At 42.8% G+C, this 27,066-nt stretch overlaps 1 protein-coding gene and 1 pseudogene across 2 annotated transcripts in view; both read right to left on the bottom strand.

The window, feature by feature from the left end:
• Nucleotides 1-27,066, bottom strand: part of DNAH10 (dynein axonemal heavy chain 10) — a 166,133-nt gene that overhangs the window by 90,852 nt on the left and 48,215 nt on the right. For both annotated transcript variants that reach the window (XM_043442362.1, XM_043442368.1), the window contains 15 exons: nucleotides 23,896-24,372; nucleotides 23,569-23,727; nucleotides 19,684-19,800; nucleotides 19,498-19,600; nucleotides 17,946-18,124; nucleotides 15,804-16,015; nucleotides 14,432-14,585; nucleotides 13,011-13,244; nucleotides 11,911-12,033; nucleotides 10,303-10,536; nucleotides 7,389-7,612; nucleotides 4,633-4,902; nucleotides 4,297-4,480; nucleotides 2,246-2,380; nucleotides 1,579-1,731 (listed from right to left, as the gene is read on the bottom strand). In XM_043442362.1, coding sequence (XP_043298297.1) covers nucleotides 1,579-1,731; nucleotides 2,246-2,380; nucleotides 4,297-4,480; nucleotides 4,633-4,902; nucleotides 7,389-7,612; nucleotides 10,303-10,536; nucleotides 11,911-12,033; nucleotides 13,011-13,244; nucleotides 14,432-14,585; nucleotides 15,804-16,015; nucleotides 17,946-18,124; nucleotides 19,498-19,600; nucleotides 19,684-19,800; nucleotides 23,569-23,727; nucleotides 23,896-24,372 — 2,958 coding nt within the window. The remainder of the gene's footprint in view (nucleotides 1-1,578; nucleotides 1,732-2,245; nucleotides 2,381-4,296; nucleotides 4,481-4,632; nucleotides 4,903-7,388; nucleotides 7,613-10,302; nucleotides 10,537-11,910; nucleotides 12,034-13,010; nucleotides 13,245-14,431; nucleotides 14,586-15,803; nucleotides 16,016-17,945; nucleotides 18,125-19,497; nucleotides 19,601-19,683; nucleotides 19,801-23,568; nucleotides 23,728-23,895; nucleotides 24,373-27,066) is intronic.
• Nucleotides 22,437-23,074, bottom strand: LOC122424518 (annotated as a pseudogene).

The following is a 27,066-nucleotide window of genomic DNA, read 5'->3' as shown; positions in this document are numbered from 1 at the left end:
GCTCCCTGAAGGATGGAGGCCGCAGTCTTATCTCCCAAGTCTGCACTGAGACCACCGTCATCCATGCCTCAATGTCTCATGTGAGTCCCAGAGCAATCCCTGGAGATGACGACAGGCCTACTCTTAAAAAAACACAGCTTCTAGAAACCCAAATGCATTGCAGGTTCAATGTGTCTCCCACGGCAGTAGTGAGCTCAGTCCTAAAATGTTTCAGAACTAATGAATAGAAATTCATCTAGAGCCTTCACTAGAATCCTCATTTAATACGACCCACTTTACATAATCCTCTGACCACCAGCAACACTGAGGTCCAGGGAAAAAGCAGTTGGGGTAGTCGCAGAGGGGCCTGCAACAAGTCCTCACAGCCCAAGTTGAATTTGGTTCCTGGATCTCCCAATGAGGCTCTGTGGGGCCTTGAAGGATGTATAGGAGTTTTCAGGTGAAGGAGAAAAAAGGATAATTTCAGGCAGATAGGGATGCATTTGGTGTCCCAGGGTCTGATATGTCTGTAGAGCAAATGTCATAAAGTGACAAGGCTGCAGGGGCACCCAGGAGCAAGGCCAGAGGCCAGAGGAACGGTAGAGCCAGTTGGGACCACAGATGGCCTCAGGGTAGGGAAACGGTTCAGCCATTCTAGGCCCTGTTGTTAGGAGAATGCACCCTGGGCCACCTAAATTACATAAGATCACATTTCTCCAAACTCTGATCCATTTTCATCTGATGTAACTTAAAGCAGATGTCCCAAACTTGAGTCAACAAATGTATTGTTGGACAGGGAGAGATTAGTATAATCTCAAAAAAGAAAATTAAAATTGCCTTTTGACTTTAATAATAACCCTAAAAATCTTGGTCATGGAACTTCTCTGGGGGTCCAGTGGTTAAGACTCTATGCTTCCAATGCAGAGGGTGTGGGTTCAATCCCTGGCCAGGGAACTAAGATCTCACATGCTTCAGTGTGGCCAAAAAAATAAATGTCCAAAGAAATGGTTCTTATTGATCCAAGATGACATTAAAAAAAACTTGGTCATTATAATGCCCTAATTTTACTGGGTCTGAAGGCAAAATTTCTTGTTCATTGCAATAATTTATACTGAAGACATTCTGATTCAGTGGAATGTTGATTTCTCTTAAGTCACTTTTTCTCAAATTTGGGAAGTCATTAAGAACATCTTTTGACCTTGAAAGGGGACCTTACACTTCATTTATTTGAGAATATGGCCCTACCTGTCTCTATCAGTCATATGTCTGTAAATTTTTTAAATTTATTTTTTGGCCACCCCATGAAGCATGCAAGATCCTAGTTCCCCAACCAGAAATTGGACCAGTGCCCCGTGCATTGGGAGCTCTGAGTTTTAATGACTGGACCATCAGGGAGCCCCCATGTTTGAAGTTCCTAGATTATTACAGTACTTAATTATCAAAGATGCTGATCAATTGGGAAAACCCAATTATCTCCACATGAAAGCAGAAGTCGGGCAAATCTACATCTAGGGGGCGCCTGCTCTACATAGATGACTGTCCACCATCACACGTTCCCATCCTGGGGAGGATCTGGGCCAGCTTCACACTTATCCTCACCTGGAACGTAGTTAACTGATGGATCAGAGCATTTCTTATCGTCTGAATCTGGGATGAGATGACTGACAGCACGGAGGCATCGATGCGATTAAACTCGTCGAAGCAGCCCCAGGCCCCACACTGAGCAAGGCCCGAGAAGATCTTCCCGACGGCCTAGGATGAAAGGAATGTCAGGACAAGGGCAATTTTCATCTTTAAAATCACAAGCAATCCGCGTATGGATACAATTTTCTAAATTAAAAGCAAACGATGATTATCAGATTGGCAGAGACGAGTTTGGCCAACAGTCGCCACCACTCTCTACCGTCTGTCTGCTGTTTACTCATTTACATTATCCACCTGACTCCAGCGGGCATTTAGTCTGAGACGCTTGCTCTACATGCCGCTAACAAAGAAATACATCCAAGTTCCCAGACTGTGACGGTGAGAGGTTTCCCACTATATTCCTCCAGCTGTCGCTATGTCATTTCTTGGAAGCATACGAGATAAAATGCCTTCCCCCATGTCCTCCTTTGAGCTCTTGGCCTAGGAAGATGACACCAGAAGTGATGCCAGGGTATCAACGGCTGTACCATCCTGAAAGCATCCCATCTCATCTGACCTTGGAAGTTAAGCAGGGTTAGGCTTGGTTAATCTTTGGATGGAAGAAGTGACACCAGGTCCTTACTTTGTAATCCATGCCTTCGCCGCAGTTGGTCACCACACAGAGCAAGCCCAGGGCTTTGGCCAGGTCCTTGGTGGTCTCCGTTTTCCCCGTACCTGCTGGGCCAGCAGGAGCCCCACCCAGATACATGGACAGTGCCTGTCAGAAGTCAAATGCAAAACATGTGCTGTCTGCCATGGAAGGAAAGAGGTTGTCAATGACCAGTTTGTGACAATCTATGTGGAATATATAAATGGTAATGGACCAGCTCACACTCACCTTTTCTGACAGTGACCACTGACCTCCACTGACCTCCAGTGACCACTCCACCCCCACCCCCTGTTATACAGGGACCAGTAAACCAAGGACTCCACAACATGCTGGATACTGTACCCACCCTGAGGACAATGCCTAGCAGTTCCCAGAACTGAGGCTCATGGGAACATGGACATATGTGCAGGGAAGGATTCATTTTGCCCAAAGAAAGGTTTGGCCCTTCGTCTTTAGATCCTAGGAGCTGACCTCTAAGGCCCCTGAATGTTCTGCCTCAGAAGAGAATCCTTGTTTATCTGGGGACCTCGGGCCATACCGGACAGTCTAACAATGTGATTTATGGTGAAAGCCCTGGATCACGTGGCATCAGCAGGTCAACTTCGAGAGGGTCTGGAGACTAAGGTCAGTCATTTAGAGGGGTCAGTCTTGTATGCATGACAAGCCCCTAGTTAAAACCCAAGGCTCGGTGGGCTTCCCTGGGCAGCAGAACTTCACACATACTTGCTGGAGGAAATGATGCTCTCTGGAACGCTGAATTGAACAGGAAACTGAAGCTTAGATCTGGTCTCTCCTAGACCCTGTCCCATTGCTGGACCTAGGTCTCCCTTCTCCCATCGCTGATTTTTATCTGTATCCATTTGCGATAAAAACCATGTTGCTGTTGTTGCTGCTTCTGTTTAGTCAAGTCATGTCCAACTACTTGCCACCCCCATAGCCCACCAGGCTCCTCTATCCATGGGATTTTCCAGGCAAGAATACTGGAGTGGGTTGCCATTTCCTTCTCCAGGAGATCTTCTTGACCCAGGGATTGAACCCACGTCTCCCACATTGCAGGCAGATTGGTTTTGTTTTTGTTTTTTTTAACCACTGAGCCACCTGGGGAGCCCTATAAAAACCACACCCATGACCACATGGCTTTACTGAATTCTGTAATTCCTCTTAGCAAACTATTGAAACTGAGGGTGGTTTTAGGGCCCACCAGAACTTGAAACAACCGAATCACAAAAGGTAGCAAGTATGTCATATTCCAAATGGAACCTCCTTTACAGATTTTTAAAGAATGACATCCTTTACTATCAGCGTTAGTTTCCCGGGGCTGCCATAGCAAAGTACCCCAAATTGTCTGGCTTAAAACAACAGAAATGTGTTCTCTTACAGTTCTGGAGGCTAAACATCTGAAATGAAGGTGTGAGCGGGGCCACACTGCCTCCAAAGACCCTAAGGGAGGCTCATTCCTGGCTTCTTCCAGCTCCTCGTGGCTCCAGCCATTCCCTGGCATGTGGCTGCATCTCTCCAGTCTCTGCCTCTGTCTTCACATCTCTTCCCTGTGTCTCTGCGTTCTCTCCTCTTCTTACACGGACACCAGGCATTGGTACTAGGGCTCTAATCCCAATCCTTAACTACTTCAATCTGCCAAGACCCTATTTCTAAATAGGGTCACATCCGAGGTTCTGAGCAGACATGAATTTGGGGTGGGGAGGACACTGTTCAAACCAGTGCCTGCGTGCTCAATCCTGTCTGACTCTTTGCGACCCCATGGGCTGTAGCCCACCAGGCTCCTCTGTCCACGGGATTTCCCAGGCAAGAACACTAGAGCAGGCTGCCATTTCCCCCTCCAGAGGATCTTCCTAACCAAGAGATCGAACCCACATCTCCTACCCTGGCAAGCAGGTTCTTTACCACTGAGCCACTTGGGAAGTCCATTCAACACAGTACACCATCACAATTACTATCGTCACACCCAGAGAAAAAACGCATGACTCCAGGTGAATGATCCCCACAAGAGCCCGGCCACCAGTCACCTGAGTGAGCGTCAGGTAGATCCGGTCCGTCAGGGGCGTGATAACCAGCCGCCCATTCAGACCCATGTACTCGTAGCCGTAGCCGAAGGTCCCCGTGCACTGCCGGATGTTCAGTTCATCTGGTTCCCGGTCCCAGTAAAAACGCAGCTGACTTTCCCATTCAAACTCCCGGGCCTCGAGAATGCTGGAAGGTGAGCAACGGGGGATAACTGAAGAGGGGGAGAGCTGAGATGGAAGAGAAGGTGGACGGTGGGGGCAGGATGGAGAGATGCTGAGAGAGGCCAGAGGATGACACAGGAGAGGTTTCAAGACACCAGTGCCCCGGGAGGTCCCCACCTGCCCCGGATGAAAGAGTCGACTATGTCCCGGGCATGCACGTCTATGATGAGCACGGTGTTGTATTTCTTTCTGTCGTTCCTGCTTAAGTTCAAGGTGATCCGGGTGACCAGCTCGTCGATCTGCCGGTGCATCTTCTGGCCGAAGTTCTTCATGGCCTGCTTCTCCCCCTGCTTCACTTTGCGGAAGACATCTTCCACCTCCCAGGTCCACCACACCTGGCTGGCGGCCAGCACCACCATCCCCTGGTACATGAGCATCCAGTCGACCCTAAAGGAAAAGCATGCCTTTATGAGATTTTCCCCGGCTTGGAACTAAAAATGGTCTTGTTAAGAATCAATTTCTTCTGGGACTTTCCTTGCAGTCCAGTAGTCTTCTGGGACTCCACACTTCCACGGAAGTGGGCATGGGTTCAATCCCTGGTCAGGGAACTAGGATCCCATAAGCATGGCCGAAAACAAAACAAAAGAATATTTGTTTCACACAGATGGCCAACAGGCACATGAAAAGATGCTCACCATCAATAATTACTAGAGAATTGCAAATTAAAACTACAATGAGGTATCACCTCACACCAGTCAGAACGGCCAGCATTACAAAGTCTACAAATAACAAATGCTGGAAAGAGAGTGGAGAAAAGGGAATGCTCCTACACTGTTGGTGGGAATGTATGTAGGTGCAGCCACTATAGAGAATAGTATGGCGTTTCCTCAGAAAACTAAAAACAGAATTACCCTATGACCCAACAATTCCACTCCTGGGCATATATCCAGAGAAAATGATAATTCAAAAAGATACATGAACCCTAATGATCATCACAGCACAATTTACAATAGCCAAGACATGGAAACAATCTAATACAATGGAATATTACTCAGCCATAAAAAAGAATGAAATATTGCCATTTGCAGCAACATGGATAGACCTAGAGATTATTACAAGGAGTGAAGTAAGACAGAAATATAGAGTCACAGACACAGAAAGCAAACTTATGCTCACCAAAGGGGGAAGGGACTTAGGTAGGGGAGAATAAATCAGGAGTGTAGGATTAACAGATTCAAACGACTACACATATATAAGCCACAAAGACTAACTGTACTGGGGATTATATTCAATATCATGCAATAACCTATAAAGAAAAATAATCAGAAATACACATATTTATGTATATATTAATATAACAGAATCACTTTGTTGTACACCTGAAACTAACACAATATTGTAAATCAACTACACTTCAATTTTTTAAAAAAATTTTCTTTGATCTGGAATAGGGAAGACAAAGTAAGAGAAGCCAATAAACAAAGGAGATAAACCTCTTCTGGTTAGATCAAAAAGCACCAGGCCAATGGAGACATGCACGTGAACAGTTACAGGGGCATGGCTGTGTAAAAGAAGCCACATCACTTGAAAGATGTGTTTTTACAGATGTTTGAAAGTTATTTAGTATGATAGGCATATTATAAGAGATTTTAAATTTTTAAAAATTCCAACAAAAAAGATTGATTATCTCTGACCACACCTCCCATGCTTCCTTGCTATAATTTCCTGAGTGTCACTGGGCACTCTTTTCTATTCTCATACAAACCTGTATAAAGGCACATAAATGGAGAGAAGGGGGTGTGAGGGCTGTTTCTCCAAAACTGGCATCAGGCAACACAAGCTACACTGCACCTTGCTTCTCTCATTACTAGTTCCAATGGGCTTGCATCTCAGTTAGACATGCAGAGTATTTACACCATGGGAATTGACATACACTCTAAATCAAAGCTTTTCTTCTCAGAGAGCTAGTTTACCAATACACCACTGAATGTACCTCTATACACCCAATTACATAAAGAGCTAAACCCATTTTTTACATGGCACAGAACCAAGAAAAAGCAGGATCCTAGTCAGACAAATACTATGCTCTGTCCTAACAATTCATTTAAATAGACATTTTCAGTTTGCAAAATCAAAACAGCAGCATGCAAAACCAAGAGGACAGTGTTCCCATAATAATAAAGACTTTGTATCGTCATAAAGGCCCTGCCAAATGTACTACAACTCTCCTGGGAAGCTATCCAAAGATGCTCTGTGTGCTTTGGGTTCAGCCACATAGTAAAGCCAGCCCTCTTCATGACTAGAGCTAGGCATGGTTCAGCTCGGTGCCTGGAAGCTCTGAGGCCACAAAATCAAAGAATGGTTGAAATTCATCAACTATTCTCGAAACAACTTTGCCATCAACCTACACATAGAGCCCAGCTTAGTGAGCACCTGGTTTCTGGTGAGTCACTGATGCTGCTAAGTCGCTTCAGTCGTGTCCGACTCTGAGCGACCCCACAGACGGCAGCCCACCAGGCTCCTCTGTCCCTGGGATTCTCCAGGCAAGAACACTGGGGTGGGTTGCCATTTCCTTCTCCAATGCATGCACTAGGTTCTCACATTTGAGCTCAGAATCGCCTGGGATCTTGTGAAAACCCAGTTCCTGGGGCCCCACCCTGAGAGTTTGTGATGCAGCAGGTTTGGAGTGGGGACCAGGAAATTGCATTTTGACCAGGCTCCCAGGGGCCCTGATGCTCCCAGTCCATGGACCACAATTTGAGAAGTGCTGTACACAGTAATCCTTAAAGAACACAGGTATACATCAGCTAATTTAGCTATGGCAGGGAAAGAAAACCATTTGAAATGTCAGTCAATCTACTCCACACCCTGAAAATTGATCCCTTATTACTATTAATATAAAAAAGTAACACACAATCACAATACAATCCTACCTGGATTTGTCTTCACAGTATCTAAAAATAGCCTCTTTGGTAATTAGCCTGTTAGTTCTTCGCATTTCATTCAAAACTGCTGTCATCCAGTCCTCCACACGCCCCTCAGCCCTGATGATCTTCCGGAACTCCATGACTTCTCCTTCTGCTGATATCATGGCAGATACCAGTTTTTCTCCACTGTCCCCATCATGAAACCTCAGCAGTGCTATGTTGTCATACATCTGCAATACAGTGGGAGAGTCCACCCTGTAATACCTTCACTGGGTTCTGGAATCAAAGAACAGCCTGCAGTGCCTCATCACACATCAGGGCTGCCAGGATGCCAGCAACAGCATCAGAGACCACACACCAAATAGGTATCTCTTTACCCAGTGACAAACGTTCATTGGGTACTTCCTTTTATCTGCACTGTGAAAAGGTCTGAGGTGGGTTGAACAAAAATAAAAAAAAGAGAAGAAAGGTTCTCTCCCCACACTTGAGATTCTGGGGTGTACATTGGGATGGAGAGGTATCTGGACACATGGGCCAGCTGAACACAGGATGAGCGGAACAGCATGGTGATTAAACACTCTAGGGCTGAGGAATTAGAGACCTCCCAGGAATGAGGAATGAAGACTCCCACTGTCCAATCAGGTGTGTTTGACCAAGTTGCTTCTCCTCTCTCAGTCTGAAATAAACATAATTACAGCACCTACAAAATGAAGTCAAAGGATCAAATTAAATAATGTGCATGAAATGTCAGCTCCTCATATGCTTGGCATTTGCTGGCTATCCTCGTTACTAATCAGAGTAATATTCAGGAAAATGAGCCTTTTAGGGCCCACTAGATAAGACAAGGCACTCTGCAAATCAGACAGGAGGACAGAAAGACAGCAAGCTTTAAAAAATAAAACCAGAGGTTTACAAAAGGAGCTACCAATAGCCAAAGTACTTCTAACAACACATTTTTCTACAACAGTAAAATATGTCTTTATGAAAGCAGAAACAGAATATAAGCCTTCTCCCTTTGAGAAAGGAAAACATGCAAACTATAACTCATACTTTGAGAAGGAAATCAGCATTAATTAAAGAAAACACAGTTTATTAATCTTGCTTCCCAGGTGACACTAGTGGTAAAGAACGCACCTGCCAATGCAAGAGACATTAAGAGACTCCGGTTCGATCCCTGGGTGGGGAATAATCCCCTGTAGGAGAGCACGGCAACTTCAAGTACTCTTTCCTGGAGAATCCCCATGGACAGAGGAGCCTGGTGGCCACAGGCCATGGGGTTGCAAAGTCAGACACGACGGAAGCAACTTAGCACACAGGCATGTATGCAGTGTATTAAGCAATTGATCCTCAGTACTTTGTTTATTTGAAATAAAGTAATTGCTCTACAATGCTCTCCATCATAGATGATTTTGCCCTCAGGGACACTCAGCGCTGTTGGGAGACGTTTTCAGTTTTCACAGCTGGAGAGGGATGCTTCTGGCATCTACTGGGTAGAGGCCAGAAATGCTTCTAAACAACCTACAATGCACAAGACAGACCCCATACCCCTGTATGTGTAAACACATACACACAGAGAGAGAAAAAAACTGTCTGGCCCAAAAAAGAATCTAAAAAACAGTGGATGGACTTCCCTGGTGGCACAGTGGATAAGAATCCAGAAAGATTCCACATGCCACGGGGCAACTAAGGATGCGTGCAACAACTACGGAGCCCACGCTCTAGAGCTTTCAAGCTGCAACTACCAAGCCTGCGAGCCACAACTACTGAAGCTCATGTGCCGAGAGCCTGTGTTCCACAACAAGAGGAGCCGCTGCAATGAGAAGCCTGCACACCATAACAAAGAGTAGCCCCTGCTTGCTGCAACTAGAGAAAGCCTGCAAGCAGCAATGAAGACCCCGCATAACCAAAAACTAATTAATCAATTAAAAAGAGTCATTAAATGTATATAATAACTGACTCTCTGTTGCACACCTGAAATGAACACAACATTGTGAATCAGCTACATCCCAGTAAAAAAATAAATATCTCAACCACGATGCCAATAGTGTCAAGGCTGAGAAACCTCTAGGCTGATACTAAACATAGGGCTTTGATGAGCTGACCAAAGATTATTCCTGGCGATGCTCTAACTCTCTGTCATAAGAGACGGTTTTGTCTGTTGTGTTTCCTGCCCTTCAGTATCACTCACGGATACACGTACATTTATGTAAAAGTATGAAAACACAGCCTGGAAGGAATTACATCCAAGCCAGGATAATGGCTGCCTTTTGAAAGTGGAAGAAGAATTGTGAGTGGGGATGAAACAAAGAGTATGTCAACTTTATCTCCATAATTTTATCTTCCAAAAAAAAGAGACAAATATGACTAACCAGTAACAAGGGTGTCAATTCTGGGTGGTAGATAAGGTTCTTTAGCCATCATCCTCAGGCAGGCATTGTTCAAAGTACTTTACAAACATTAACTCATTTAATCTTTATCTTTATAAATGTGTAGAATTGGAGTTATCTGAATTTACAGGTAAGAAAACTGATGACCAGAGAGGTTAAGTCACTTGCCAGAGGCCACACAGCAAATCCGTGCAGAGCCAGGATTTGAACCCAGACAATCTGGCTGGATGTGCTGAACCACTATTCTGTATGGTCTCTCTGGTTATTATATTCATCCCTGTATATTTCTGCATTGTTTCGGTTTCTCAAAAAATGTTGTTTGGGGGACTGTGGAAAAAGAACAACAAATAGCAGCTCAGTGCTGGTGTGACTTCAGAGTACAGTGGATTTCATCAGATTTATGTTCCAAATAAAAACCCCAGCAGTGTTCCAGTCTTGGACTTCCGAGTTGAACCCAGCTGTGCGGTGGACTCAGATGAGCTGCAATTACAGAGCTTATGGGGACACTCCCACGGGAGCCCCCGGGAGCTGACCTTGATCATGTGCTCCTGGACACAGAGCGGGTCGCTGTTGCCCAGGATACTGAGCAGCTCATCATCGGAAATGAAGAAGAACCTGGGGAAGGCGTTCCTCTTGGAATCTAAGTAGTCATTCAGGCTCTTCTGGCACTTCTCCAGACCCTCACTGATGTTCTGCAGGTCACTGAGGCGGTTGGGGGCCTCACAGCATCTCTTGATCACAGGGTCTTTCAAAGTCTCGCCCATGATCTGGATAAAGTCAAGAGGACAACTGTCAAGATGGATGGATCTAGAGAGTGTCATACTGAGTGAAGTAAGTCAGACAGAGAAGGGGAAATATCATATGACATCCCTTATATGTGGAATCTAAACAGAAATGATACAGATGTATTATGCAAAGTCGCCTCAGCCATGTCTGAACTCTGCGACCCCATGGACAGTAGGCTCCACCAGGCTCCTCTTTCCTTGGGGATTCTCCAGGCAAGAATACCTGAGCGGGTTGCCATTTCCTTCTCCAGGGGAATCTTCCCGATCCAGGGATCGAACTCAGGTCTCTTATGTTTCCTGCATTGACAGGTGGGTTCTTTACCACCTGGGAAGCCCCAAACGGGAGGTGGCTGCTCATAACTGGAGAATACAACAGCATCACTGAGCAGCAAAGAACCTGGGCTTTGAGGTCAGGTGGGCTGGGTGGCAATCCTCACCCCACTGGCTACTGGCAGCGGTGCCCACTGTACCACCCTTTCTGGAAAGGACTTTAAGATGACCATAGTCTTTCAGGGGTGATTTACTCATAAACAATAATAAGATATTAATCCTAAAAACGGAAAAAAACTTCAGACAAATTATTTTTGAATGCAAAGAGTTTCACTTCAAACAGGATGCCCAGTTACTAGACAATAAATCAACTAAACTAATGTCAGTCCACTCACTGAGACATTATATAAAGTCATTGAAATGTTTTATCAGATGACTTCATAATACAAACTATGTTTCTCACAATATGAAGAGAAAATTATAAGATGAAATTATACAAAATATTGGGCTTCTGAGGTGCCTCAGTGGTAAAGACTCCACCTACCAGTGCAGAAGCCAGAGGAGACATGGGTTCCATCCCTGGTTTGGGAAGATCCCCTGGAGGAGGAAATGGTAACCCATTCCAGGTATTCTTGCCAGGATAATCCCATGGACAGAGGAGCCTGGCGGGCTACAGTCCGCGGGGTCACAAAGAGTCAGATACAACTAAGAGACTGAGTATGCACACACACACACATAAAATATCATTACAATTGTGTTCTTAAACCCATATACAAAGAAAAATATTACATATTAAAGACAATGAAACTATGGAAAACACATCTTTTCCTTCTCTTCTACATCTCCCCAAGATTTTTAAATAACTATTACTTTTATAATAAAAAGTAAAAATAAAAAAGTTGTAGTGCCTTATGCTGGTGGCTTAAGATCAAACAGAAATTTTTACTGAAGACATTAAATTCACATACAATGACAGAAAAAATTCAGAAGCTACAAATAGACCAAATACTACATGTAAATACACAAGTAAAAGTATCCCCGATTACTGTCCATCTTTCAAGACTGAAATAGAAGCCAGTCACTTGCCCTTTTAAATATTCTGTCGATGTTATCAAACTTCTTTGCTTCATCTGGAAGTTGTGATCTGATATCTCCACCAATAAAGATGCTTTCCAGATACATCCATTTTCTCTGAACCAACATCCAAATCTGTAAATGCACAACATTATCATCAACACAGGTTCCCAGGTGCCTCAAGGTGTGTATGGTAAAATCCCACCCTAACACGGGACAGATTTAAATCAATTCAGGTCAAAAGAATTTCCATGCAAGAGGGCAGAGTAAGTGCATATGGTGGTTTAGTTGCCAAGTTGTGTGCGTGCAGCAAAAAAGACCCAGCACAATCACAAATAAATAAATTATTTTTAAAAAAGAAAGCAAATGAATGAAGCCCATGCCTGACCACACTCTTAGCTAGTGAACCAGGCCTGGGTTCATCCCACCCCAGGCTTTAGGGTGTAGCTATATTAACACAAGGTGCCTGCCTGTGGTCTCAGGACAAAAACAAGGCTGTCACACAAAACTGGTGAAATGAGCCTAGGTTGCTCACAGAGGTCTGGACACAAAGCAGAAAAGCCCCAAACCAACTAACATAAGACCTGGTTGGGTGCTTCCCAACATGATGGACTAGGCTGGGAAAACTGCAAAAACACACATCAACGTGAAATGAGCACAGGCCAAAAAAAAAAAAAAAAAAAATGTATGCAAGATGGACTTAAAAAAAATCAAAATCACACAGAGAAAAACCCACTACCCCGTGAAAGAGAGTCTCCCCTAAAAAGAGGAAAATTCTAGTTTGAGAAAATAAAAAGTAGAAGGAAATCAGAAAAGGATTTTAAATATACTTAAATTCTTCAGTGTGATATAGGAGATGAAAGCATTCTTGCAACAAGAACAGGACAGTATTAAACAAGAACAAGGGCACATGAAAAAGCACCAATGAGGAGTCCTGTTAGTTAAAAATGCATTCATTGAAATAAAAACTGAGATTCACTCCTCTAATTATGCATCTCTCCCCTCAAAATAAATCAAAGAGGATCATTAGTTTCTGAGCACAAAATTGCCTCATACAAAGTTTCTTTCTATGAATCAGCTCCTTTCCATCTTTTCTGTGTCTTTTTTCTTACCTCAATGACTTCCCCTATGAGAGAAAGCGTTTTTTCCCATTTGTGAACTGTCTGCAGGAAAGGCCCCACAAATCTGCTTCCTGAGATGCTTTGCAGGTTGAAAGTGTTGTCATCCAGGCACTGGATGATATCGTCAACAGACCCCAAGACGTAGCCTCGCTCCTGGGTGCCTTTGTAATACTTGACCACGTTAAATTTCATATTTTCCCATGTGTCCAGGATTTCCTTCACAGCCTAGTCAGGAATATGAAAAGTATGGTTCAGGCACATGGGCTGAAAAAAACAACCCCAACCCAACAGCAGCTTCCTGAGTTTGCCATGGATCAGCTCCTCAACCCAGAGTTCTGGGTCAGTGTTCCAAATAAGCTGGCAATTCTAGTTGTCAGTTACCCAGTACTTGCTCTGTGCCAGGTAAGCACATGCTATATACACCATCTCCTCTAGTCCTCAAAGCATCTCAGCGAGGGTGGGATAATTATTATCCACACTTTAGCAGAGGTGGGAACTGGGGCAAGAGAAGGGTCGGCTTGCCACATTCACTCAGCTGAGTGCCAGAGCCAGGGTCTAAATTCTGTAACTGGCCTCCATTCTGCATGCTCATGAGATCCTGCCTCTGTGTTTACCATTTAGCAAGAAGATAAAATTACAAAAAATATGTCTATTTTTCATGGCATGTTCAAAAACCAAAATTACCTGTTGATAATTATGTGTATGTGTATATATACACAGATATGTGTATATATGTGCATGTGGGTGTATGTATCTGTGTACATTGTGTGTGTGTGTGTGCATATATGTACATGCGTGTGTGTGCATGTATGAATGATACATTAGTGTTTATGTACACCTATATGTGTGCATATGTGAGAGCATGTATGTATATGAGCATAGTATTTATGTACATGTGGGTGTTTCTATGTGTATTTTTACATCTCCGTAGTGTGTATGTGTGTGTGTGGGTATATGTTTATATGTGTACACATGTGTATATGCATTTTTTTGGCCATGCTATGCAGCATGTGGGATCTTATTTCCCCAACCAGGGATGAAACACATGCCCCCTGCAGTGGAAGCTCAGAGCCCTAACCACTGGACCACCAGGGAATTCCCTGCATAGGCATTTCAAAGCATTAAAGAATATACACTAAAATGTTAATAATTTATCTTCAGGTCATAGAATTTATGAGTGATTTATTTATTTTCTCAGTTTTCTACCTTGAACACATTATTTCTTTAGTAAATAAGCTGAAAGTGAAACTATAAGAAAAATTAAAATATTTAACTGAAGCAGAAATTCTATTTCTAGAACAAATAATACTTTCTTATTCAAACATAATAGGTAGCAGAACAAACAGGTTTTCTGTTTGAATAAAAAAATTCTTTTTTTTTCTAGGCTATTTTATAACTAAAAATAGTCCTACCTTCTCAATGGCTATCTCTTTAATGGCCGATGTCACAATCTCATTGAGAACATCCGTGTGTTTGTGAAGTTCCATAGCAAACATGTTTTCCAAGGTGAATGTTTCAGTCATTTCAAAAATCACGCCTGTTTTCTCCATAAGCTCTTTCCAATGCCTGAAGGTGCATCCACATCAAAAATCTTTATGTCTACTGAGTTTAGTGATGGGTTTAATTATTCCCTCTTCAACCAAGGGCTTCCCAGATGGCTCAGACAGTAAAGAATCTGCCTGCAATGCAGAAGTCCCGGATTTGATCCCAGGGTCAGCAAGATTCCTTGGAGAAGGACATGGAAACCCACTCCAGGATTCTTGCCTGGAGAATTCCATGGACAGAGGAGCCTGGTGGACTACAGTCCATGTGAAAGTCGCTCAGTCATGAGAGCGATGGGGAGCGACTGTAAATACAGATGAAGCTTTGCTCGCTCGCCCGCTGCTCACCTACTGCGGTGCAGCCTGATTTCTATCTGGACCGGGACCAGTACTGGTCCATGGCCCAGGGCTTGGGAGACCCCTAATCTAGAAGATACTTTCTTAGATGCCTCATCTTAACTATCACCTATGAAAACACACTTTTCATTTATTGGTAACTGTTTCTGCATGGTCTAGATGGGTGATCCCGGCCTCTGAGGATCACTCAGCCTATTTGATACCCTGGTGTAATTTACGAGCATGCATGTGTTTGATAAATATTCAGCAATTACTAACTCTGTTCAGGCAGTGGGCTTGCAACTGGGGGTTCAGAGTGGCTCAAAGGTAAGGCCCCTGCCCTTGGGAACACTGCTACCAACCTGGGGAGACAGGCAGTGATCGATACAACAAATCTACAAATTAAATAACCACCAAATGTTTCGAGCGTTATGAAAAAAACACAGCACAATAAAGGCAAGTGGCTACTTCAAACAGAAGGAGCAAAACAGACACAGCACCAGCAGTGCTGCTCTTAGCCCAATCTGGCCTCCTCTGAAGGCTCACATTTGCCCACGTTTATGGTCCAATGTATGTGGAATGAATGTAATAAGGAGGTTAAACATGGCACTGGACTGGCAGAACGCCAGGTACCCAGCACATAAGCAGTAAACATAGAATCACTGGGTTTTGTCATACAAAGAGATGGTCAGGAAGGAGAATCCAGTTTTTCTGTCTCTCGACCCAGGTCGAATTGATATAGAAGAATTCCTGTGGTTGATAATTTGATGGGAACTTTACAAGGAAGCAATATTATATAGAGAAATATTACTTGTATATTTCTAGCCCTGCATTGCTGCTGGAATCTTGTTCTTTGTCATCAGATCTGAGCAAAGACATATCTCGAAGTAAAAGCTCCTCCACCAACCTGTCTCTTAGAGCTTCGTGCTTCAAGTCTAGAAGTAAAGGAATTGAGTCTTTGAATGCCTTCATTTTCGATTCCAAGTGGTAGGCCACCGATAAATTTCGGACCTGACGGGGCAGCTTTCTGAGGGACCTGAGAAAACTTTCAATTCCTTCCTGGAGAAACTGAACATTCAGGTTGATCCAGAGTGTCTGAGACCATTCTTCCTTCGCAACCTGGAAATGAATAAGAAATAGTCGCATCAACAAGACCGGTCTGGAAACTCAAAAGTGGTTAGAAGGGAGAGCACATTCTTAACCTTTGGGCATGCTCGCCTCTCTCCAAATATTAACATCCATTTCCCCACAACAGGAGGCTTGCCTGGTGGCCCAGTGGTAAAGAATCCACCTGCCAATGCAAGAGACACAGGTTTGATCCCTGGGTGGGGAAGCTCCCCTGGAGAAGGAAGTGGCAACCCTCTCCAGTATTCTTGCCTGGAGAATCCCATGGACAGAGGAACCTGATGGGCTACAGTCCACGGGGTTGCAAAGAGTCAGACATGACTGAGCAGCTAAACAACAACGCTGACCTCACAACAACCTCAAATTCACAAAGGAAAGATTCATTCTAAGGCGCTCAAACACAAACAAAAGCATTCCAACTTTTTTAATCCTTCACAAAAGGCTTAAAAATAAGGCTTACACAAAATTTTAAAAGGCTTACACAAAATTTAAAAAGGCTTACACAAAAATAAGACTGTATCTGAGAATGTGTGGGATCCAAAAATATGCCTTTCTTTCTTTCAGGGAAAACAGAAAAGCAGGATGTCAGAAACCAGTGTTTTTAACTCAGGGAATCATGGGGGTCTTAAAATATGCACTTCATTCAAGCGCTGTCCTTTTCTGACAAAAGAAAGTAAGGTTACAAAATACCAGCAACTTAGATACTCCTGCTTAGCTATCATAAAGAAAAGACTTTGTGTTGTACCTCCTTGAGATTGAATGTAAAAAGTACTGTCTTACATAAAATTCACCATCTTGGGTAGTTGGCATTTGCAACCTGTGACATCCAGGCTTGACAGAGTTGCTTGAATCATGAAATACATTCGACAGGAAATTATGTTAATTCATGTAATATGTGTACGTTGATTTCTTTTTCTAATTTTTATTGGCGTATAGTTCCTTTATGATGTATATGTCGTGTTATATTTGTGTGTGAGTTGTGTTGTTTAGTTGTACTAGTTTCCACTGCACAGTAAAGTGAATCAGCTCCATGTGTACATATATCCCCTCTTTTATGGATTTCTCTCCCATTTAGGTCACCGCAGAGCACTGAGTAGGGGTCCCTGTGCTACAATGTACCTTCTCATTAGCTCTCTGATTTACACACAGTATCACCAGTGTATATATGTCAATCCCAGTCTCCCAATTCATCCCACCCTCCTCCTCTCCCTCTTGAGTCCATGTGTTCGTTCTCTAGAGACACTAGAGAAAGGCTGTGTGCAGCAACAAAGACTCAGGGCAGCCAAAAAATAAATAAATGAGAAAAATGTTATAAATATTCTGACCTCACGTCCCCTCCACCCACCAGTCCTCATTTCTCTGCTTCTCTTTGTAACAAGACTCACTGGAAACATCATTTATACTTGGCGTTCCTAATGCCCTTCTCCCCATTCTCTCTGTTTTTCTGGAGCTTTATGGAGAGTTTGCTGATGTACGATAAAGCTGCATGTATTTCAAGTGTACAACTGACACGGGTGCACACCTGTGACACCATCAGCTCCATCTAGATAATGAACGTATCCAACACCATCCCCCTCAGTGGTCTCCTCCTGCCGCTCTGTAATCACCCCCTCCCACCCCTCTCCTTCTACCCCACCCCTAGGAAACCACTGACCTGCTTTATGCCAGGAATATGTACAGTGGAAAGCAGGACATTCATAGCGTTAGGCAGCCATCACACGCCCATCAGGTTCCAGAACTCTCTCCACACCCCAGATGGAAACCTCGTACCCATTAGCAGTCACCCCCGGCCCCGATCACCTCCTCCCAAGATCTAAAGTGCGAGTTTCTCTGAAATCTGCCCCAGGCTCTTGATGACTATGACCTCAAAGTCCGCTGAGCCACATTCCCTCCATGGAGACCAAAGCTGTGGGTGGACGCTTACCTTCAGTCCTTCATAGAGCTCGTAAATCGCCTTCAGACCGCTCATTTCCTTCTGCACTTTGAGCAGCTCTGGGTACATCGTGATTGGAAGATCAAAAAGCTTCTCAGCATTAGCCAGCTCCTGACGGTTCTTCTCATGTATCACTAGCTCTTTATCGAAAGTGGCTAAAAGTTCTATTCCTAATAAATAAGTAAATAAATAAATTCATACTCAGCAGTGAAGAATTCACCTGCTAATGCAGGAGACGCGAGTTCAGTCCCTGAATTAGGAAGATGCCCTGGAGAAGAAAATGGCAACTTACTCCAGCATTCTTGCCTGGAGAATCCCATGGATTCTGGAGGAGCCTGGTGGGCTACAGTCCATGGGGTCGCAAGAGAGTCGGACACGACTTAGTGACTAACAACAACATAGTTGATTTACAATGTTGTGTGACTCTCAGTGCGTAGCAGAATGATTCATTTACACATATATCTATTCTTTTTCAGATTCTTTTCCCATATAGGTTACCACAGAGTATTGAGAACTCTGTGCTACACAGTAGGTCCTTGTTGATTATCTATTGTATGTATAGTAGTGACTACAACCCCAAACTCCTAATTGCTCCCTCCCCTGACCACCTTTCCCTTTTGGTAACCATAAGTTTGTTTTCGAAGTCTGTGACTCTGTTTTGTAAATAAGTTCATTTTGAATACATACTTTTTTTTGATAGATAAGAAGTGATTTATTAGCATAGGATGCTTGTATAAAATTCACAAGCAGGCAGGCAAGTATTGGAATACATACAATCTTAAGATATACAAAACTGAATAAGAAATCATGAACAATTTGCAAGACTATCACATCAGCCATAAAAGCTAATTGGGAAGACAAATATAGAATGACCAGACTTTATCTCTCCATCATTCTAACTAAAACCAGAGGGCTGCAAACTTCTCCAGTTAGAAACTTCTGTCTCCTAAGCATTCTTGCTCCAAGTGGTCTCAACTTGGGCTGCAGATTAGAATCCCCATGGGAGCTTTTAAAAACTTTGATGTCCAAGGGCTTCCCTGGTGGTCCAGTGGTTGAAAATCCACCTGCTAATGGAGGGGACACAGGTTCGATCCCTGGTCCAGGAAGATCCCCCATGCTCCAGAGCAGCTAAGCCCATGGGCTACAACTACTGAGCTACTGCAACTACTGAAGCTGATGCTTTAGCACCTAGAACCTGTGCGCCTCAACAAGAGAAGCTACCACAATGAGAAGCCCAAGCACCACAATCAAGAGTAGCCCTCGCTCACCATAACTAGGGAAAACTCACGTGCAGATAAAAATTAGAAAATAATAATATATAAATTAAAAAAATTTTTTAAACCTTGATGTCTAAACCACCCTTGAGATCAGTGGAATCAGACTATGTGAACCTGGTCCCCAGGGAGCAGTGATCTTTAGAGATTCCCAGAGGAACCCAGTGTACAGGCAAGCTTACAAACCACCACTCCATCCAATCTTCCCATAAAATTCTTAAGCAGAATGTCTTCAAATGTCTCAGTAAGACTAATGTGGATATCCTTACCTCTATCAAGATCTTCACCTACAGAACCAGGGCCTTCAAGATAAAACCGTTTTGCAAAATCCTCCATCTGCTGTCTGTAGTTTAGTATTTCACCTCGAGTAATCTGAGAAAAGCAGGGTTGTGTTAGTTGAGCCCACTGGGTATTTTTCAACATCTTTATCCAGAAGTTGAAGCATTTAAAGGTACCTCTGTGAACATTCTCTTTATTCCTCCCAGAGCATGCTCCACATTCAATGAATCATTGAAAAGGTTTGACCACATGCTCTCAATCTTGTCAACCAGTTCTTTCTCTGCATCAGAAGGCTTTAAAAAAAAAAAAAAAGAACAAACAATAAATGACAAGCAGGCTTGGAGCTGAAATTTCTGGTCAAAACTACTGTCCTGATTTCTGCATCTGGGTAATAGTAGAATAGGTCATTTGAACAGATGTTGGTTGAATTATACAAATTAGATATTTATAATCCAAATAAAAATCAGAAGAATGTAATTTTTAAAAGAGATAGATAACATAGGTAGGTAGAGAGAGAGATAACCTGGAGAGATAAGTCATTCATAAAGTAAAACTGAGCTTCAAATCAACTTCATCTGATTTGAATAAGGTTATCTTGACCCATTAACACACCCAGCTGTGCTGTCAGAAGCAAAAATACATCTCCTCTGATGAAACATAGCATCATGTGAGGCCTCTGATCCTCTTTACAACTTTTCATAAAAGATGTCTAGAACTCAATCAGAAATAATAGGATGATAAGGATATGAATGACTTGGAGGAAATCAAGAGACACACAGAAAATATAAGCAGATAATAATGGAGCTCTAAGATACAGAATCTTAAATGATTTTACTTAATAAAGAGAACAAAAAACATAATTGAAAATTTTGACTTTAATTATAAAAACATAAATTTTGCACACTCTGCAATTTTCTCTTTCCTTTGGAGCGTGCTAGGGAACCAAATTATTATTCTGAAAACATGTAAATACAGGTCAAAAATCAAGGATTTAACCTACCCTTTTTTTATAAACTGTATCTCAGGATAAACAGATAGTTTTTAAGGAAAAATTTCCTCTTTTTGTTTTTATTATTTTTTATTGAAGTATAATTGACCTACAATATTATGTTAGTTTCAGGTGCACACCATAGGGATTCATTATTTCTATACATTACAAAGTGATCACCACTACTGTGCATTTTCTTTTTTTTTTTTAACTCATTTGTTTATTTTTGACTGCATTTGGTCTTGGTTGAGGCATGGGGGATCTTCCTTGCTGTGTCCAGCCTCAGTTGTTCTGGGGCATGGGCTTAGTTGCCCCAGGGCATGTGGGATCTTAGTTTCCTGACCAAGGATCCAATCTGTGTCCCCTGCATTGAAAGGCAGATTCTTAACCACTGGACCACCAGGGAAGTCCCCACTGTGCATTTTCTGATGAGAGAATCTCTAGCTTGCAGGCAAGGCCAAGGTGCAGTTGGGTGATGAAAGCACTCAAGTGATGTAAATGTTGAAATAGAGGTTGTATGCAAATGCTGGCTTATAACAGCTATTTGTTTCTCCCTTCTGCTTTGTTTTTCCAGTGGACTCCTTTTTGTGTATCATGTGATGTGTGGCATGCAAAATTTCACATATGATTTCAAGGAGATTGAAACCCTTAACCCTCAAACTCATCCATGGGCTTTCTGAAAGTCTTTGAAACCCGTGTTTAACAAACGTAAAGACAACTGAACTATCATCTTCTACCAGTTTCTCTCTCTTTTTTTTTTAAAGGAATATAAAACTATTTATTGACCACTGTTCACCAGTATTTACAATAAAGTAAACAATATACAGTTGAACAACATTCTGATTACTACAAAGTTATTGTTTTTCTTGGCTTCTGCTGAACTAGTAACCCAAAATACTGAGAAAACTGAGCCTTCATGCAAGGAATGGATTGGAGTCAAGTCTGAAAAAACATGCAGGTCAAGCATAGATTAGAAAAGTTTGTTCACTCATTTATTCCTATAGATCGTAAACTGCCAATATTTTAAAACTATCTGATTAGGTTTCCATGAACAAATCTGAGACATCCCATGTTTCACAACCTTTCCTAAATATAGCACAAAGACTTCAATTTCTTGTAAAACAATGGTTCACCAAAAAGAACCATCAAGTGTCCGTTTAACTAAGTTTTGCTTTGCTATATTAAAACATACCAGAATTTTTCTACTTTTTTCATTTGGTTGGGAAGGTTGTTGATGGTGATAAAAATTTTCCTTCCAGGGTTTCTGCATATAAAACTGCATTTATATGCAGATATGGATGCAGATTCTGATAGGGATGCTTTAAAAAATTACCCAATTTAAACTGCTTAACTTGTCTAATTAATTACAAAATTATTTAATTTGAAAGGTTAAGACTTAAATTTTCAATCTAAGTTGAAGTTATTTCTTATATTGCTCAAAATGATATAATTCCAGAACATGGGCTTATCCATTGTTATGAAAGGCTGTTGTTTAAATATATTTACCAAAACAAAAACCACAACAAAAAATTAGCTCCCAACCATTTACATATGTCTTTTAGGTATACACATACAAAAAACTTAGAATGGTCCTCAGGCATATATGAGTTAAATGCTAAATTCTGATTGAGTAATGACTATGGAGATTTCCTCGAACATTTAGAAAAACTGTTCTCTAATGCTGAGGAAATAATATACCATGGTATCAAATTCTTTCCTACTGAAGGAAGCAACTACAGAAAGCTTTTATTTGTTCAAAGTAACCAGTGCTACAGATGGAAAAAAAAAAACAAAAAAACCCAATGTAACTTCCCCAATATTCAAAACAAACATATCAAACCTGATTTTCATTAGAATGTAGTTATTTCTTCACACTAATAAATCAGAAAGCCAAGACCCACATTTTATATATATATATATATATAAAGGCAATGCAAACAGTTATTGAGCCTCATCTTCTGGACAAGAATGCCAAGTTAGTCTCTCTTCATAAAAAGCAATTACAATTTGAGGACACTTCATATTTGCCTCTTTTGCCAGTACCAAGTCCGCCTCATCGGAATCTTTCCATTTCATGAGGAACATTAATTCCCCACTGCTGTCTGTGGCACCAATTATTCGCTCTGGATCAAGACCTCTGGCAAAACCTCTTGGTTTATCAGCAGCATCTCTTTTCTTCTTTGATTTGCTATCATCAGATTCACTGTCAGACAAAGATTTTCTTTTTGCTCCATCTTTTTCTTTACCAGCTTTTTGAGAATTAAGAAACGCTTCAATTAACTCTGGACAATCTAAATTTTCTTCAGGTTCCCAAGTATTATCTGCATCTGTAAATCCCTTCCACTTCAGGAAATATTCCACCTTCCTGTTCACTACACAGCGGTCTAGTACTTTTTCTACTACAAATTCTTCAGGTTCTGCCTCTTCAACTTTTTCACTCTATCCATTTTCTTTCCCATTTTTTGCAATGTAGTTTTATTGGAGGCCATTTTTTATTGCAGACTTGAAGAGCTATTATTCACCGCCTCTGAGCTGCTCTGGGTCCTGGGTCTGCGGCGTCTCCGGCCCTGCGCGCCTCAAGCTCCTACCAGTTTCTCTTATTATCTTATCTCTCTCCTCCACTTTTTTTCATTTTTGCAACAGCCCTTTATTTATTAAAGAAAATTAACATCAAGAAAAAAGAAAGGGGCTTCGGGGCTTCCTTCAGTGACTCAGTGGTAAAGAATCCACCTGCCAATGCCAGCGACAACAGTTCGATCCCTGGTCTGGGAAGATCCCACATGCCACGGGGCAACTAAGCCCACGAGCCACAACTAGTGAGCCTGGGAGCCACAGCTGCTGAGCCCACATGCCACAGCAATTGAAGCCCACAAGCCCTAGAACCTGTGCTCTACAACAAGAGAAGCCACCTCAATGAGAATCTCAAGCACCGCAACTAGAGAGTAGCCCCTGCTTGCCACCACTAGGAAAAGCCCTTGCAGCAGTGAAGACCCAGCATAGCCAAAAAATAAACAAATAAAGAGAAAAGTGAATAAAGAAAAAGGGAAAGAAATAAAGAAAAGGGTTCACTTACAAAGAGCCCATACATCGCCATGGTGCGGTACCTCTCCTGCACGTCCCGGTATCTGAGTTCCATGACTAAAGATTTACTTCGGATTTCTGCAATGGTTGCAAGCACAAACTTGAGATCCTCAAGGGTACTGGGGCTCTTCTTCAGGTTTTTGCTCAGGGACTATAAAAGAAAGTTCAAAGGGACACTAAATAAGCATCGGGGGAAAAAATACAGTGACAAATGAAGCCCTGACTTCCTTGAAGTGAAAGCAGTTTTAGAGAAACCCTGGGGCTCTGTCCCACAATAGACAGTGCACTGGATTTTCAGAGAAGACCTGGGATCCACTACCTCCATCTCCTCTTGCAGGTTATTGAGTTCCTCTCTGGCTGAGTCATTGAGGAGTCTTCCGAGTGAAACCACCCAGGACTTGGCGTTTTCCTGCACGGTGTTAGCCAGGGGTCCGAGCTGAAGGCGGATGCAATGCTCATCCTTGATCAAGACGTGGTGCATCACTTCAGAGGCGATCCTGGCATAGAACTGCAACTTCTCATCGTACAAAACACAGGGAGGCTTCTTAGCAGCAAATTTCTCCATCACAATGGCTTTGTCCAGTTTCCAGAGAGGTCGGTAGCGCTTCCATTTCTGCAGGTACTTCATAAGATTAACCAGAATCCTGTGGACGTTTTGGGGGATCATAACAGCCTGCTCAATTATCTGAGGGTTCTGAGAGATATCATTGTAAAAGCTGATGGTAACAAGTTCTTCCTCCTCTCCCTTCTGTGGGGGGCATTCTATGCAGCTGCCTTTCATCCAGCGAACAAAATGCTGACAAAATAAGAATCAGGGTGGGGCGGGGGGGAAAAGACAGTCCTTTAGTATCTATTTTGCTCCCTTTGTACATGTCATAGCCTTCTCTGGTAGCTCAGCTGGTAAAGAATCTGACTGCAATTCAGGAGACTCCAGTTTGATTCCTAGGTAGGGAAGATCCCCTGGAGAAGGGATAGGCTACCCACTCCAGTATTCATGGGCTTCCCTCGTGGCTCAGCTGGTAAAGAATCTGCCCACAATGTGGGAGACCTGCATTTGATCCCTGGGTTGGGAAGATCCCCTGGAGGAGGGCATGGCAACCCACTCAAGTATTCTTGCCTGGAGAATCACCATGGACAAAGGAGCCTGGCGGGCTACAATCCATGCTGTTGAAAAGAGTTAGACATGACTGAGTGACTCAGCACAGCACACCAAACAGTACATATCACATTCAGCAATAAGTCTTGCTAGTAAGGAACCATGGACAGTATGAACAGTTAAAATGATATGACACCGGAAGATGAGCCTCCCAGGTGAGAAAGTGTCCAAAGAAGCAACAGTTAGAACTGGACATGGAACAACAGACTGGTTCCAAATTGGGAAAGGAGTACATCAAGGCTGTATATTGTCACCCTGCTTATTTAACTTATATGCAGAATACATCATCCAAAATGTCAGGCTGGATGAAGTACAAGCTGGAATCTATATTGCCCAGAGGAATATCAATAACCCCAGATACGCAGATGACACCACCCTTATGGCAGAAGGCAAAGAAGAACTAAAGGGCCTCTTGATGAAAGTGGAAGAGAGTGAAAAAGCAGGCTTAAAATTCAACATTCAGAAAACTAAGATCATGGCATCCAGTTCCAACACTTCATGGCAAATAGATGGGGAAACAACGGATACAGTGAGAGATTTTATTTTGGGGGGCTCCATAATCACCGCAAATGGTGACTGTAGCCATGAAGCAAGAAAAGATACTTGCTCCTTGGAAGAAAAGCTATGACCAACTTAGATAGCATATTAAAAAGCAGAGACATCACTTTGCCAACAAAGGTCCGTCTAGTCAAAGCTGTGGTTTTTCCAGTAGTCATGTATGGATGTGAGAGTTGGACCATGAAGAAAGCTGAGCACCAAAGAATTGATGCTTTTGAACTGTGGTGTTGGAGAAGACTCTTGAGAGTCCCTTGGTCTGCAAGGAGATCCAACCAGTCAATCCTAAAGGAAATCAGTCCTGAATATTCATTGGAAGGACTGAAGCTAAACCTGAAACTCCAATACTTTGGCCACCTGATGTGAAGAACTGACTCATTGGGAAAGACCTGATGCTGGGAAAGATTGAAGGCAGGGGGAGAAGGGGACAATAAAGGATGAGATGGTTGGATGGCATCACTCACTCGATGGACATGAGTTTGAGCAAGCTTGGGGGATTGGTTATGGACAGGGATGCCTGGCGTGCTGCAGTCCATGGGGTCGCAAAGAGTCAAACACAACTGAGCAATTGAACTGAACTGACTGAACTGTACAACTGCGCTCATTTCACATGCTAGTAAGGTTATGCTCAAAATCCTTCAAGCTAGGCTTCAGTAGTAAGTGAACCGAGAAGTTCCAGATATACAAGGTGGGTTTAGAAAAGGCAGAGGAACCAGAGACCAAATTGCCAACATTCGTTGGATCATAAACCAAGGGAATTTCAGAAAAACACCCACCTCTGCTTCATTGACCACTAAAGCCTTTGACTCTGCAGATCACAACAAACTGTGGAAAATTCTTAAAGAGATGAGAGTACCAGATCACCTTACTTGTCTTCTAAGAAACCAGTATGCGGGTCAAGAAGCAACAATTAGAACCGTATTGGTTCAAAATTGGGAAAGGAGTATGTCAAGGCTATATACCGTCCCCCTGCTTATTTAATGTATATGCAGAGTACATCATGTGAAACGTTGGACTGGGTGAATCACAAGCTGGAATCAAGATTGCTGGGAGAAATATCAACAACCTCAGTTATGCAGACAATACCTCTCTAATGATAAAAAGCAAAGAGGAACTAAAGAGCCTCTTGATGAAGGTGAAAGAGGAGAGTGACAAAGCTGGCTTGAAACTCAACATTCAGAAAACTAAGATCATGGCATCTGGTCCCATCACTTCATGGCAAATAGATGGGGGAAAAGTAGAAGCAGTGACAAATTTTCTTTTCTTGGGCTCCAAAATCACTGCAGCCATGAAATTAAAAGATGCAAACCTAGACAGAGTATTAAAAAGCAAAGACATCACTTTGCCAAAAAAGGTCCAGTTGGTAAAAACTGGTTTTTCCAGTAGCCATGTACAGATGTGAGAGTTGGACCATAACGAAGGCTGAGCATCAAAGAATTGATGCTTTTAAACTGTGGTGCTGGAGAAGACTCTTGAGAGTCCCTCAGACTGCAAGGAGATCAAACTAGTCAATCCTAAAGGAAATCAACCCTTGAGTACTCACTGGATGCTGAAGCTGAAGCGTCAATACTTTGGCCACCTGATGGAAACAGCCGACTCATTGGAAAAGCCTCCGATGCTGGGAAAGATTGAAGGCAGAAGGAGAAAGGGGTGACAGAGAATGAGATGGTTGGATGGCATCATCAACTCAACGGACATGAGTCTGAGCAAACTCCAGAAGATAGTGAAGGACAGGGAAGCCTGGCGAGCTGCAGTCCACAAGGTCACAAAGAGTTGGAC

The sequence above is a fragment of the Cervus canadensis genome, chromosome 1 (genome assembly GCF_019320065.1).
Source record: "Cervus canadensis isolate Bull #8, Minnesota chromosome 1, ASM1932006v1, whole genome shotgun sequence".
In the NCBI taxonomy this organism is placed as follows: Eukaryota; Metazoa; Chordata; class Mammalia; order Artiodactyla; family Cervidae; genus Cervus; species Cervus canadensis.
The sequence above is the reverse complement of the archived record's forward strand: the minus strand, read 5'-3'. Positions and strand labels throughout refer to the sequence as shown.